Below are 16038 nucleotides of genomic sequence, written 5' to 3'. Positions count from 1 at the left end.
ATGTTTAGTTGCTGAATTCACATCTGGGTGCCAAAAACGATTTGAAATTCCTTGTAAAAAAAATAAAGGAGAAAATTTATATAAGGGTGAGGACTCAAACAATCAAATTAAGGCATGCCTAAAAACTTCACTATTAACGGGTTATTTTGATGCTCAAACATCATCAAATTGATCATCTCAACTTTAAGATGTATGGACATGAGAAAAATTGGATTTCAAATCTTAAAAATAGTGCATCTTGTAATGCATTTTTTGAGCCATCAGTTTTCAAGATTTTCAAGTGCCAATAGATATGCTTGATCTACACTCTTAAGCCTTAAATTTTATAATTAGAGATAAAAACAAATTTTTAGGTCATCATAATGTGTTTTAGTACTGAATCGATATATTTTGACAGTATTTGAAGGTGTGCTGTACTTTAACTGTTTAGGGCCTCAGCCTTATACCCAAACCACCCCGAAAAATAAATCGTATTGCAAGTATATAATCCCATTATTTGAATCTTAACGGTGATGTGATGCATCCATACCTTCTTCTAGCACACGCTCTCTCCACCATACCCTACCCTGTGCAGGAAAATCCAGTGTACACGTCTTGTGTATGACTCAATACACACACGCAGAAAATCTCCTCTCCCTTCAGGAATCGGACGATCAATATCAACCAATGTACGGAAATGAAAGAACTAGGTCGGTAGAGACTCATCTCTGCCGTTTACTTTCCGAATAAACGGTAAATTACTCAGGGCGTGTACCTTAGAGTGCGCGCCATTTTGTTTATTAGCAGAAGGGGCGTTATAGTCATTTTTGAAAGAAGAAACACAACCCTCGGTCTTCTTCAGATCATTCGGCCGACGAGACACAGGGGAGTAGCTGGTTGAGCATTCTCTGGAACTTAGAGAGAGAGAGAGAGAGATTTTAGAGAGAGAGAGAGGGAGATTTCAGAGAGAGAGAGAGATGGGTAGCGATAATGAAACAGAGAAGAGTGCGAAGGAGAGGAAAAAGGTCATTGCTTTAGCCCCCATTGCCAAGCCTTTAGCAGGAAAGAAGCTTTGTAAGAGAACCCTCAAGCTTGTCAGACGTGGTAAAAATACCCTCTCTCTCCCTCTCGCTTATACTCTCATATCTCCTTCTCTTTGAGGTTCCTCCTAAACCCCATTTTGGTTTCTCTCTCGCTCTCTGACTTTTTGAAACTTGGTTTTGGGTTTTTCTGTTTCTCTCTCCAATAATGTACTCTATTTATCTTCTCTCACTCTATATGTTTCTATTTGTTTTATCTGAAGTTTGGTTTTGGGTTTTCCAGCTTCTGAGTCGAAGTGTTTGAGGAGGGGGGTGAAGGAAGTAGTGAAGAGCATCAGACGTGGTAACAAAGGGTTCGTGATTGCCTCTTCTTCTACTCAGTAATAATTTATAGTTTTAAAATTCCATTGATTTTTATTAGGATGGTATTTGGATGAGTTTTAATACGTTTCATTGTTGTTGTAGTTATTATTGTTACTGTTGTTTTTCTTTTTTTAAATTGTTGGTGTTACTTTTTCGAAGAAAATTCTTTTGCAGTATTTGGCTGGAATATTTATTCTTTGCAAACTGCATGTTGAAACCTGATGTTCTACTTGTTTAACGAAGTTTCTCATGGAGTAGTAGTGCAATTTTTTTATTTAATTTTGAGATGTTTCACGTTATTTTACAAACAAATGAATTTAGAATTTGTTTGCTTATTGTCTATCTCTTTTGGTATTTCTTCAATGAATTTTAATTATTCTTGAGTGATGAATGCCTATCACATTAATCCATTATCAACCATATGGAAATTATTTGGACAGTTTCATGCAATCATTCTTCAGAAGCATTAATCTAAAATTCCAAATGATAAGTGACAGATCAGTCATTGGAAAGAGAGTATATGTAAATCTGTATATCCATATTTGTGTTCAAACTTGACCATTGTGTCGGTTGTCGAAGCTTAAAAAATCTTGAAATTCATTCAGAACTAGTAAAATAGCTCAGTCGAAACTGACTTGGTCCATCAACTTGGGTTTCAAATACTCACCTTGGCAGCAGATGTAATAGACCACAGGCGCTTTACATGCTTTGATAGGAGTGCTAGACAGAGGCCTTCTATTCATCTGCGATGCACGTACTATCCCTGCTGCTTGCAATTCCCAATAGCAATTCGAATTTCTCATTTTTGAAATGAAGTTGAAAATTCACAGTCATCAATTGGTGTATAGATGTCAATTTTCTTATCACATTGTGTGTACATTGTGTGTTCGATACTATGCCTCAAAGCATTCATAGCAAACTTGGGTGAAACTCAGGATGTTGGGCTACGTGAGGACTATATCAAGGTTTCCATCTGGTTAAAAGTATATCATCTTTGATGAGTGTTTCTATATTTCATAATTAGATGCTTGTTTTCTATATTGGTTGCTATACTAGGAGTCGAGGACAAGCTGTGACTAGGTACCAAAAAGAAAAAACCCTTCCCCTCTCAATCTCATGCTTCTTTAAAGATCCTCTTAATCACACATTTTCAAATTCTTTGAAACAAATAGAACCAAATTTGCCCCATTTTGATTACCATGTGGTGTTGATCTCGAATCCACCCACCAAGAATTAATAGGTCAGTAAACAAGCATAACCTTACTACTCGAACATAAGTATTGTTTTGATATGGTTGTCACCACGACTCTCTTACATTTAAACTGAGAGAAATCTGCTGTCATGTCTTGAGTTCCAAGCCATCTATTGTTGGGGTGTTTTGGTATAAATTTTTATTGCTGTCACCCTTTCCATGTAAATCCTTCTCTGTGTCCCTTAAAATGTATGCTAGAATCAATTTAATGATTCATGAGACATGGATAAAATCATGCCCATTATCCATGGTAAGGTTGTCTCATCAATAGGGACATGTTTGGTTCATCGGAAATCTCTCTAGTAAAAAGATAGCCCTTGATCAAGCCGATTTTTCATGTTTGGTTTGTGGGACATCTCTCTCTAGGAAATCTCCATGGGCACTGCTATGCAAGATGTGGGAAAATGTATCCCCAAGGAGGTATGAAGCCGATTTCTTGGAAATTCCCTTGTGAAGAGAGATTTTCGATGAGCCAAATGACAGTTTGAACAAGGTTTTTTCCTGGTATGGAAGATTTGAGCTTTGGAGGAGAACTTGAAACAAGTCACTTAAGTTGTGACATTCAAGATTTAAGGCTTTTAACTCTAACTTTTTCACATCCTCTGTGACAGCGTTGTCTTCGTGCAACCATATCAATTGTGAGGTACTTTCGTATTTTGAATGCTTGAATATATCCTTAACAGTGACATGATTAAGAATCTTTGTCAAGGTGCCAAGCATGTTGTTCCTTTCTGATAGATAATCTTGATCCAGTTGTCGTTGAAATTTTGCCTTTTCAACTTGATTGGAGGTGTGGGAACCTAATGAGGTCCCTCCATTTAGGATGCAGTGATGCACATTGAGCATGGGAAGTTTAGTGCATTGTATATGTTGTTGGAAGAATTAGAGTCTGTCTTTCTTTCATGCACTTGCTCTGCTTGTGATGGGATGGTTTGGCCTCCATACTGCAGTGGATCATCTCTATGAGATCGTTTCTCTCTTTCCTTCAGGTGTCTAATTATGATGCTATTCGATGAGGGTCCTATCGTCCATTCTGGCTCCACCATGAGTTGTTGCTTTTGATTAGCTGGTTACTCTAGAGAAGATTCTTACTGGTGGTCACCTACACCATCGTGGCTCTCAGTTTTCCTACATGTGCCATCATTGCTGGGAACTATGAATCATGGATACTTGTATATGCTCAATGTGTTGGAGTCATATTGTTCCACACCATGCAATATCCTATAAAAGGACTATAGATGTGGTGATATATTGGGCTATGATGATACCTTTTTCCAGTTTGAGCCCAATAGTTTATTACAGATTGGGTTGCCACTGCTCTTAAGGTGAAATGCCAGTCTAGACTGTGCCATTGCCTGTCCCCACCACTATCTCATCCATTAACTTTATTTTGTTGGGAGTTCCATGCGAAATTCAGGCCCAACGAGGGTGGGTTGGCGTGTTCAAGAGTAATATGGGCCGGGTTTTTAAATCCTTCTTGGCCCCTATTGGCTCTCATGACTCGACTACAGTAGAGGCCTTGCTTTGTTGTTGGAGTTGAGGATCTTTGCGGCATCAGTCTTGGTGCCACGTATTGTAGAAGGTTAACTCTCATAAATGTCATTCAATGGTAATCAAACGATTCCCCTTTACCGTTGCATATGGCAGTACACCCATTGGCAGTTATCAAGTTAAATTAGAAATTCCCACCAAAGTTTGAAGTCCCATCAACACAAGTACATTAATAATTCTCAACAGTAGTAGTGGTAGTGGTAGTGGTAGTGGTAGTGGTAGTGGTAGTAGTATGGGAGGAGAAGTACTACTATTACTACTACTACTACTACTACTACTACTACTACTACTACTACCTACTATTACTAACTACTACTACTACTGCTACTACTACTACTACTACTACTACTTACTACTACTACTACTACTACTTAGTAGTAGTAGTATTGGAGGAGAAGTGCTACTACTACTACTTAGTAGTAGTAATTGGGAGGAGAAGTACTACTACTACTACTACTACTACTACTTAGTAGTAGTAGTATGGGAGGAGAAGTACTACTACTACTACTACTACTTAGTAGTAGTATGGGAGGAGAAGCAAAATAATGATTCAATGAAAGTACTTGGATGAGTGGGTAGTATGGGAGGAGAAGCGCAAAATAATGATTCAATGAAAGTACTTGGATGAGTGGCCATGTTGGAAATCATTGCAACCTTCCATGGTTTTATAACCAATGTTGCAATGGCAGGCGTGTCGAGATATTTTGACGTGTTGGACATAATGAAAGTACCTGGATGAGTGGCCATGTTGGAAATCAACCTTTCATGGTTTTATAACCAATGTTGCAATGGCAGGCGTGTCGGGATATTTTGACGTGTTGTACATGGTCATTTTCCAACACGCTTCTTAACATGTCAGACATGGCTCAAGCATGTCTACAATGTATCTTAAAGGAAACTTCTTTCAGACACAATTCTTGGCATGTCTACTGTTGACGTGTGTGTTTGTGCCCTTGTAACACTGCTTGTACTGAAGTACACTTGGCTAGGTTGGCTTTCTTGAACAACATCTATGAAGGGCGAGAGGCATGTCCTCTTAGAGGGACAACTAATTCATAGCCAAAAGTAACTTGTTTCCATAGTCCAAATAATCGTTCCATCTAGGGTTTGAAAACTCGCCGAGTCAAGGCGGACTCGTCCGGTTTGACTTGGGAATCGTCGGCTAGCAAGCCGGTTTTGCAAAAAAATCGGGAATCGCCCGTGTCCAGAGAGAACCGGGCGATTCCCGGCGATTCCCAATAGTGAATCGCGAGTCTCACCGAAAATTTTTGGGTTTACACGTGGCCGCCTCACGAGAGCAACACGTGGCACTTAAAAATCCTCCACACGTGGCAATTCACCTCACTCGTATGCCCCCCTCGCTTTTCTACACGCGCAGCTGATTGACTAGTACGCAACACTTTATAGAGAACAAAGGGTCGCTCATCCTTCGATGTGGGATAATTCTTACAAAAATTCATTCAAGCAAGATGATTGAATATATATTATATTATAGAAGCTAATGAATCACATCAGGCGATGTGGTGGTGTTGGTTGACAACCTTGAATTTTCGGTTGGCGTCTTGAGTTCGAACCCCGCGTGTCGTCGTTTATATAATACAACATTTTTTTAAGATAAAGATAAAAAATAGAGATAAAGATAAAAAATAAAAAGCTTTTCAAGATAATGAATAAAAAGCTTGAAATAAAATAGAAAAAATAAAAAACTTTTCTTGTTGTAAAAAAAGCTTAAAAAATAAAAAATAAAAAGCTTTTCAATATAAAGATAAAAAATATAATACAACACTTTTTTATTTTTCTTGTAAAAAAAATATAAGGTAATATAAAAAGTATTTCTTGCAAAAAAATAAAACAAAAGGCATAAAAAAAATTTTTGACGACAAAAATAAACAAAGGCAGAAAATACTGTTGTAAAAAAATAGAAAAAATAAAAAATAAAAGGCTTTTCAAAATAAAGATGAAAAATATAATACAACATTTTTTTATTTTTCTTGTAAAAAAAATACGAGGTAATGTAACAAGTATTTCTTGCAAAAAAATAAAATGTACTTTGATAACATCATTTTTTTATTTTTCTTGTAAAAAAAAATAAAAAGTAATACAACAAGCAAACAAAAATGTAGTACAACGTCCTCTTCTTTTGTCAAAAAAAAAAGAAGATAATCAACAAGTATCATATTTTTCTAGTAAAAAAAAAAAAAAGATATCACAATAAGTATTTTTTGTCAAAAAAATAATAGGTATTTCTTAATACAACCTAGGAATAAATGATCTAATTATATTTTTTTATTTTTATAACATTGATGGTCTTTAACATAAATTTAGTAATATTAATTTAAAGATAGGATTCATACAATGAGGCCATTTGAAATCTCTCTTTTTGCTAACAATCTTTTCTACTAATTTATTCTAGAAACCTGAAAAATTAAAGGAAATTGGTACGCATTCTAATAATTTCTACATTGATAACCAAATCTTTTATTTTATTTATTAATTTTTGTATTATAAATCATGTAGTGTACTATTTTTCTTACAGTTGTCAATAATACATTTTAAATTAGATAATATTATAAAATATTTTGGATTTGTTATTATTTATATAATAAAATAATTATAAAATATTGTTGGTATATAATATTATAGTTAGTTAGGTTGTAATAATTTGGGTTTTTTTAGCGGATTAGGGTTTTCTGCCAATTCGAGATTTTAGTGGCCAAATTTTCATCGATTTAGTCAACTCTTTATTGTAGTCCATATATGATTATATAATTAATCCATGATAATTCTATGATTTCTTTAATGTGACGTAAATTTAATGGTCAACATAAGTTCATACAGGGAAAGAACATCTCAATATTCATAAATTGATGAAAACAATGAAAGTTAATAATGTAGTACCCCCATCTCTTATTGGATTCCTAAAAAACAACATTTATAATGAATTTTAATAGTTTTTTGAATTTTTTTAAGGCTTAATCCGAGCGATTCTGCCCGATTCCTGATCCGAATCGCCGATTCGCCGATCCGGATTGATTTTTGTAATGCCCAATCCGGGTCACCGATCTGTTTTTTAAACCACTGGTTCCATCAAAGGGAATTTGTTTCTCTCAAATCATGAGAAACTTCATCTATTCATCTTCTTGTAAGAAAATGTTATCTAGCGAAAAGACCAATCCCTTATCCATTTGATTGCATCTGTTGGGCTTCCTCCTATCATAATTGATTACTCTTTTTCAAGGTTTCAATTAGCTAGTCCATGTCTATGCCTCATTGGCTTCAACCTTGTAGAATCTGCCGTTCCTAGTGCTCTGGCACAACACTTTAAAACTCTACCTTTCTTGTCCCAAATTATTGCATAATCGATTGGTTTGGAGTTACATTTGGACAGTGTTCGCAAAACCTGCCGGTTCCGGTTAGAACTGGAACAGGCCGGTTAGATCGCTACCGGTTGGGTGGCGAGTTCAGTTAGGGCCGGTTTTACGACAAACCTCATAAGACTGCACTGTCCAAAAAAACTCGACACCAAAACTGGTCGGTTCGAGGTCGAACTGGCGGTATTTAGTCTAAACCGGCCGGTTTTTCCCAACCAGTCCAGTTTACCGTTTTAACACCCGATATAACGCTGTTTTCAATGCATCAAATAACAGCCGTTATTTGACACATGCCCGTTATTTTTTACATAACAAGATTTTGCAGCTTTTGTTTATTCCATTTTCTGGTTTTTTTTTTGTTTTTTTGATCAACTATTGATGTTATACTGTAGAAAGTTTCTATAAATCATCGATTATTGAAACAAAAGTCGAAAAACAAAGAGTTCTTAGCGGATTGAAATGGGGATTTTTGAAAATTAGAAATTTCTGCCATTTTATCAAATGCAGTTTCAATACCTCATAGATTTTCATAAAAATGGAGGGCTTTGATTCATTGTTGAAGTATTCAACGTTTACATATTTCCATTTTTTCCAAAACGGTGAAGCGTTGATGCTTTTTGGGCCCGAAGTACTATTGCTCGAAGAACTGTTTTTTATCCAAACAAATTGATTTCTGATCGATTTTTATTGAATTGATCACAGAACGTTTGATCATAAAGGCCTCATCTATCAAATAAACTAGTTATTTTGATTTACTATTGATTAAATGTTTTTATATCAATTTTTCTTTTGCTACGTTTTTTTCTTGAAATTTTCGTGAAGTGAAAAATCCGCAATTTTTTGAATAAAGATCTCAATAGTGAATGAATCTTCATGAAATTTGGGGCATTTGAATCTTAATTGAAGTATCTATCATATCCCCATGTCAATTTGTTCAAAAAATGAAAGATTTGGGGTTGATTTTGATTCTTAAGTTTATGTGTTCTTTGGCTCGATTTTAGGGTTCTTAAAAAAAAAAAAAATTGTTTTTAATGAAACTACGTTTTGTTTTTATAAAAATATGTTATTTGTGATGAATATGAGAAAAAAAGAATATATTCTTTTTTTTAAATTTTATATATTTTTGGTGAGCGTATTGGATTGTTTTTGATGTTTATATTTTTTTTACAAAAATATGTTTTTTTGTGATGAATATGAGAAAAAAATATTTCTTTCTTTTTAATGTTATATATTTTTGGTGAGCTTGTTGTATTGTTTTTAATGTTTTATTTTTTTTGTAAAAATATTTTTTTGTGATGAATTTTAGAAAAAAAATATTTCTTTTTAAGGTTTTTTTTGGTGTATGTTACTGTTGTCTGTGTTCTCAACTTCTTGTTTAGTTGTGACATTTTCTTCTAATTTGTTGTTTTATTTGTTACAAGCTATCTATCATTTGTTGCAGCTTCATACTTCTTAAATCTGTTTATTAGCCTCTATGAAGAAAAGAGGTAGAAACTAAAAAGTGTTTTACTCATCTCTCATGTTTCCACATGCTGAAATGGATAAAAAATTAACCTGTTTTTTCTTTTTAAATATGCATCTTAATTCTACATTTTAAAGTTGCCATCTTATATATATATATATATATATATATATATATATATATAGATATAGATATATATATTATTTTATTTTATTTTTTATTTTTTTTTCATGTTAAAACCCAACTCAAAAGGTTACTGAGTAAATGAGGTTTGGCCATTTCAAAATCGATTTGGCCATTTGAAAATCGACTTGGCCATATTTTTTTAAAATATGCGATTTGGCCATTTCAAGCAGCACGTAACACCTTGACCCACACCCTACATTTGATAACCAAGTTATTGAGTAAATGAGGTGCTCTCTCTTACTACCTTGACTCACAACCCATTGAAAAACTGGGAACATCATGCTACAAAAAAATACGTTCTCAAACACAGTTCTAAACCGTATTAAAGGGTTTTTCAACATTAAAACAATATAGAAGCATATATTGTTGCATCATCCATTGTTAGTTGGATTTTGTAACTTCATCAATTGAATATATGTGAAATTATAAATTGTCTTGCATATCTCCATAATATTCAAATATTAAATTATATAAAAAGTTGTTTCAAATTTTTTTTATGAGATAAATGTATGTAATATGATAGTGTATACCGGTGATTTAAAAAACGGATCGGTGACCTTGATTGAGCATCCCAAAAACCAATCTGGATCGGCGAATCGGCTATCCGGATCGGGAATCGGGCCGAATCGCTCGGATTAAACCTTAAAAAAATTCAAAAAAATTATTAAAATTCATTATAAATGTTGTTTTTTATGAATCCAATAAGAAATGAGGGTACTACATTATTAACTTTCACTGTTTTCATCAATTTATGAATATTGAGATGTTCTTTCCCTGTATGAACTTATGTTGACCATTAACTTTACATTACACAAAAGAAATCATAGAATTATCGTGGATTAAGTATATAATCATATATGGACTACAATAAAGAGTTTACTAAATCGATGAAAAATTGGCCACTAAAATCTCGAATTGGCGGAAAACCCTAATCCCCTAAAAAACCCAAATTATTACAACCTAATTAACTATAATATTATATACCAACAATATTTTATAATTATTTTATTATATAAATAATAACAAATCCAAAATATTTTATAATATCATCTAATTTAAAATGTATTATTGACAACTGTAAGAAAAATAGTACACTACATGATTTATAATACAAAAATTAATAAATAAAATAAAAGATTTGGTTATCAATGTAGAAATTATCAGAATGCGTACTACATTACAAGAAAAATATGATACTTGTTGATTATATTTTTTTTTTTTTGACAAAAGAAGAGGACGTTGTACTACATTTTTGTTTGCTTGTTGTATTACTTTTTATTTTTTTTTACAAGAAAAATAAAAAAATGATGTTGTCAAAGTACATTTTATTTTTTTATGCCTTTTGTTTTATTTTTTTGCAAGAAATACTTGTTATATTACCTCGAATTTTTTTTACAAAAAAAATAAAAAAATGTTGTATTATCTTTTTTATCTTCATCTTGAAAAGCCTTTTATTTTTTATTTTTTCTATTTTTTTTCAACAGTATTTTCTACCTTTGTTTATTTTTTTTGACAACAAATTTTTTTTTGTATTTTTTTGTTGTGCGCTAAGCGGTTCAAACTCAAAAAAAAAAAATTTTTGTTGTGCGCTAAGGGGTTCGAACTCAAAATATTTTTTGGTGTTCGCTATGGGGTTCGAACTCAAGACATACACCGAAAAATTGGTGTTGTCAACCAACATGGCCACGTCGCCACATGTGATTCTACTAGCTTCTATAATAATATATATTCCATCATGTTGCTTTAATGATTTTTGTAGGAACTATCCCACATCGAAGGATGAGTGTTGCTTGGTTCTCTATAAAGTCATGTGTAATTGACACTCCATTGCACGTGTAGAAACGCGAGGAAGGCAAACGTGATGTGAGTTACCATGTGTGGCCACATGTCACTCTCATGAGGCGGCCACGTGTGCCATGTGTTACTACCGTGAGGCTACCACGTGTAAACCCAAAAAATACAGGTTTTTTCGTTGAGACTCGCGATTCACTATTCGGAATCGCCCGGTTCTCTCTGGACACGGGCGATTCTTGGTTTTGTCGTGGAACCGGTTCGGTAGCAGACGATTCCCGAGTCGAACCGGGCGAGTCCAGCTCGACTCGGCGAGTTTTAAAACACTGGTGTATACTTAATCATACTTAATCTAAGTTTTTCTATTTTTTCTAATTTTTTTTGGGGGGTTTTGACCCATTGGTTTTTAAAAAAAATCTACTTAACTGGTTAGTCCGGTTAACCGCTCCGGTTAGTCTGGTTCCGGTTTGAACCGCTCCCAGCCTCGTGACCGGTTAACCGTTTCGGTTCGATTTTGCGAACACTGCCTTTGGCACATCCATCAAAGTTAAAGTTTAGTGGTTCCTCTTGAGGTGCGGCACCATAACAATACCAGTTTTCGTTTTGAGTGGTATTCTTTAAGGTAGTGTGGCAATTACAATGTGTCTCCTATGCTTGGAGTCATTGGAGGACTTGTCAACGTAAGACCAACGTTAGCATGTCCTTCCTAATGATTTTGTTATTAGAATATTTATTTGCAAGAAAAATTCTTTGGTCTGCTGCATGTGGTGGCGATCAACATAGGATAGTTCCTTTCCGTCTCCATTTCATTCTGTATTACACATGTAAAACAATGGGTTAAGATTTAGGAGTTACCTATATAATATTAGAAGAAGCTAAGAAAACCCTGACCATAACTTCCATTTTAAACTACAGTTGATCAAATTGTTAGTTTCTGCCTAGTAGATGGTGCTGTGTCTGGGTTTTTAATTGAGGGAGGGAGGGAAGGAGGGAGGTTATTTACAATGCTTTCCAAGTGGTTATTTACAATACTTTCTGTTATTTACAATACTTCCAAGTTGTCAGTCTTGCTCATTTCACTTACAGTAGGTGCTGTAATAATTAATATCTACGGCGGACAATATTTTTATTAAATATTAGAGAAATTAATATTCTAGAATCTCTCTAATATTTTATATGTTAAATCAGAAGGCCCAATGTATTAGTATTAATGTTAATATCAATCTTAATACTATTATTAAAATAATAGTAGTAGTAGTAACTAGTAACAGCAGCAGCAGTAGTAATTAACAACAATGACAGTATTGTTACTATTGTTATTGTTGTTGTTGCTGTCGCTGTTCTTCTTCTTCTTCTTCGTTTTTTGTTCTTAACAACTCATGGTTAAGAGTTGGGACATGTGGCATTCAACTAGAGTAGGACCCTATGGAGAGGGAGACTTAGGCAGGAGTGGAAATACAATGTAACCTACATCATCCAATCCAATCTCTATCTCTTCCTATAGTTAATACCTTATGTTTATGCAAACTTTAAGAGTGAATTTTTTTTATATGTAGTTATGCAGACATAAAGAGAGACTTCTGGTCCTATTTTAAGGATTATTATCTTCATTATAAATCTATTCAGAATCTTTTATGCTTTGGAAAATTTCTTTTTTCTTGAGATTGAATAATAGAAATGTGTATAGCACGTGACTCTTACTAGTTAATTAGTTATTATTCTGAGGATGACATGTCTGCTTGAACTCCCTTTTTCTGGTCAGTTAAATGGTCTGAGTTGGAAGTACTGATACATTTTTGGTCTTTGGGAAATTTTATATGATATTAATATGACCCTTTCATTGGTGCAGGCTGTGCGTTATTGCAGGGAATATATCTCCAATTGATGTGATCACCCATGTCCCAATTCTATGCGAAGAGTCAGATATCCCATACATATATGTGCCAACAAAAGAGGTAAAATTAGATAATTAACCGTGCTAAATTCCTTCAAATATCATGGGTTCTAGTGCGCCAATTCCAATCAGAACACCATAACCAACACTAAGCATAATTTTGTCCCGGAACTGTACTAGTACTAACGAGTGACTTTTTCTTTGATTGGTGTACGATGAATGGCAAATTGCGAAGCCCTTGTGCTGATTCCGCTAGGAAAAAGCTATGTTTCTTATAGTAATCACTTAAGTGACTGGAACATGAGTTTCTTGTTTGGAGGCTCCCAATGATGATGCGCAGGAGAACAAGATTTTATGCTTTGCTAAACATATGTAGAGTGTTCATTGCTTCATTTAAACTTCATAATTTTTTTTGACGGACTTTGGGTGTAGTACTGAATGCCAGCCATCCCTTTCGATATTTGATGGTTGGGATGGTGTGAAGTTTCCTATAGGAGCTTCAATTTGCTCATTGAACACATTTCCATGTATAAAATATATTTCATTCCCAGTTAACATTCTAAAAAAATAATGATAGTTCATTCCATACCAATTTTCTCCTCTGATTCGAAATCGCCCAGTACATGCTTTAGGTTCCCATTTGATAACTTTTTTGTAGAAACCCTGGATAGACGTATTGGAAGCCTTCATTCCTTCATTCAAACTCCAATTGTTTTTTTTGAACTTTGGGTATAGTAGCAATGCATCCCAGCCGTCCCCTGTCAACATCTGATGGTGGGGGCGTTATGAAATTTCCTATAGAGTCTTCACTTTGCTCATTGAACACATTTCCATATATATGAAATTATATTTCATGAACCATAAAAAAATAAAATGATATTTCATGGTAAGCGTATTTTCTCCTCTGATTTGAAATGGTCCACTATATATATGCTTTAGGGCCCCATTTGATCACTTTCCTGTAGTTTCCCTGGTTACCAAGGAATCCCTGGGATTCTTGAGGAGGGGGAAATATCTGGAAAATTGTTGCAGGTAGTGTCTCCAGTATTATAACCTGTCCGGATTCTCTAGTGCTGATGGTTTCCCTATTTGATAACTTGGAAAGTTGGAAATTGCCTATTTTAACTGTTGACTATGTAATTCATCAATAAGATGTTAAAGCTTCACATTTTTAATGAAACACATATGCAAGTCCCTATATAACGAGCTCATATTTATGGCGTAATGGTCTCCCAGAGGTGTTACCCATATTGGTGGACTACCCTGCATTGAGGACTGAGCGCTTCATTTCAATTTCTTGAACATCCATGCCTCCTTTATCTTCATCTGTTCTTTAAACTTATCAACGCTATTGTAACTATTCATGTCGACTCCTGAAAATTTAACTCGTCTAGTATAAAGTTTGCTCTATCTTATTGCGTTAATCATGTCGAACATTGTCGAGGAATACGACTGCTTATTCTTCTACCAGGAAAAATACAAAGTCACCCCAGTCTTGAAAAGAGATGGATAGGCTTGTGGGGGAAGAGGAGGAGGCGTGGGGGGGGGGGGGGGGGGGGGTGGGTGGGTTATAAGGGAGAGAGGGCTCAACCTAAGGTCTACTAAAAGTGGGTAGACCCTAGGGCAAGTGAGAGCTTACTCTTGTGAAAAAGATGGAGCATATGAAATAATATGCTTCATTTTTGGATGGGTCTTTCCCAATCTAGGTGAATTGTGGCTTTCCTTCTCCATGGCGATAGGGGAAGCTATGCTCTGTTTTACTGTAGCCCCCCCCCCCCCCCCCCCCCCTTCCCAATCCAACCAAAAAGGAATAAAGAAAAAAGACACTTTTTTTGAGGAACTGTTAACTAGAAAAATGTTTAAACTTAAAGCAGGGAAAATCACAGGATTCTCTACTTTTCCCTGGTTATCAAACAGGGCCTCGGTGTTATAATGCAGAATCTTATCTTGTGTTCACGAGTACATGTGCTGTTTGGCATTCTAGCTTAGTCGTGGGGTACGTGTCCTTTTTTTCCAGGAACTTGCCAATGCAGGGAGCACTAAAAGGCCCACATGCTGTGTATTGGTACTAACCAAGCCTCCAAAAGGGGAGATGAACCACGAAGATCAGGAAAAGTTGCAGGCAGATTATAACCAAGTAGTAAAAGATGTGAATGAGTTGACATCATCTCTCTTCTAAGGAGCACACCCTCTCTCTCTCTCTCACACACACACATACACACTCTCTCTCTCCAACACTTCTTTATTGTCATGTTACAAAGGATTTTGAACCGGCTCTCCCCAACTTTTATGGAATATACAATATTGTCCAGTGTGATAGATCGGTGTTATTCCCAACTATTTTATGTTGAACCTCTATAGCATAGGCTTTCTTGTGATGGTTATTACTTTATGCCCCAAATCAATGGATTTTGTTTGGCCCTTTCTTCTGTTTTGTTCACCTTTTGAGTTTGGGGATGAATTTGTACCACTGCTTTTGCTTCAAATTTTCTATGGTGTATCTAGTGCTGCTGTTTATTGAGAAAGCTTCCTATATAGGCATAGGGAATTTATATTTGCCACTCTCTTCGAGCCGTCCAATCTAAGTCGGTGGTTGGGATCTCTTCAGATATAACGTGAGAAGCGATTATTTACCGTTTGATTTAGATCTAATGTTTTAGAGTATCTTATTGTTAATTTTTTGTACAAATTTAATGAACATAAAATCTGCTGCGTGCGATCATCTCAATGGGGTGTACCTGAAAAAAAATTAGAAAAATATTTCCATGAAAATAAAATGACCAAACTGCCCTGACATTTTGTGGGGGGCATTTTAGTCAATTTATTTTTTAAAAAAATATTTTTAAATTTTTTTGGTAAGCTAGCCTGTGAGAGGATTGGATGTCGGTGTCAAAATATATATATATATATATATATATATATATATATATATATATATATATATATATATATATATATGTCAATAAAAATAAAAATATTTAAATGCGACATTGTGATTGGGGTTATCTCAGCTGTCCAGTCCTTTCGGGTTAGAAAGACAGCTGGATAGAGGTGTCATATATAAATCTATAAGTTCCTCATATAATATTCCTCATATGGAAAGCTTGTCATTTGAGTGATAGAACAATGGTTCTGCCATGGGTAGTTTT

At 34.8% G+C, this 16038-nt stretch overlaps 1 protein-coding gene across 4 annotated transcripts; it reads left to right on the top strand.

The window, feature by feature from the left end:
- The first annotated feature begins 802 nt into the window (after positions 1–802).
- On the top strand, positions 803–15311 carry LOC18434022 (Ribosomal protein L7Ae/L30e/S12e/Gadd45 family protein). Of its 4 annotated transcripts, none has more exons than XM_011624968.3 (4): positions 803–1083; positions 1303–1372; positions 12845–12950; positions 14907–15311. In XM_011624968.3, the coding sequence occupies exons 1-4, from the start codon at positions 957–959 to the stop codon at positions 15066–15068; spliced, it is 465 nt and encodes a 154-aa protein (XP_011623270.1). In that variant the 5' UTR covers positions 803–956; the 3' UTR covers positions 15069–15311. The 4 variants fall into 4 exon arrangements, with proteins under 4 accessions (XP_011623270.1, XP_011623269.1, XP_088704962.1 ...); XM_011624967.3 differs by having other exon boundaries at positions 1303–1399; XM_088848836.1 differs by lacking the exon at positions 14907–15311 and adding an exon at positions 13125–13303.
- The last annotated feature ends 727 nt before the right edge of the window (positions 15312–16038 follow it).

This window comes from Amborella trichopoda, chromosome 10, assembly GCF_054954075.1.
Source record: "Amborella trichopoda isolate Santa Cruz 75 chromosome 10, AtrichopodaSantaCruz75HAP2 v2.0, whole genome shotgun sequence".
Lineage (NCBI taxonomy): Eukaryota > Viridiplantae > Streptophyta > Magnoliopsida > Amborellales > Amborellaceae > Amborella > Amborella trichopoda.
The sequence above is the reverse complement of the archived record's forward strand: the minus strand, read 5'-3'. Positions and strand labels throughout refer to the sequence as shown.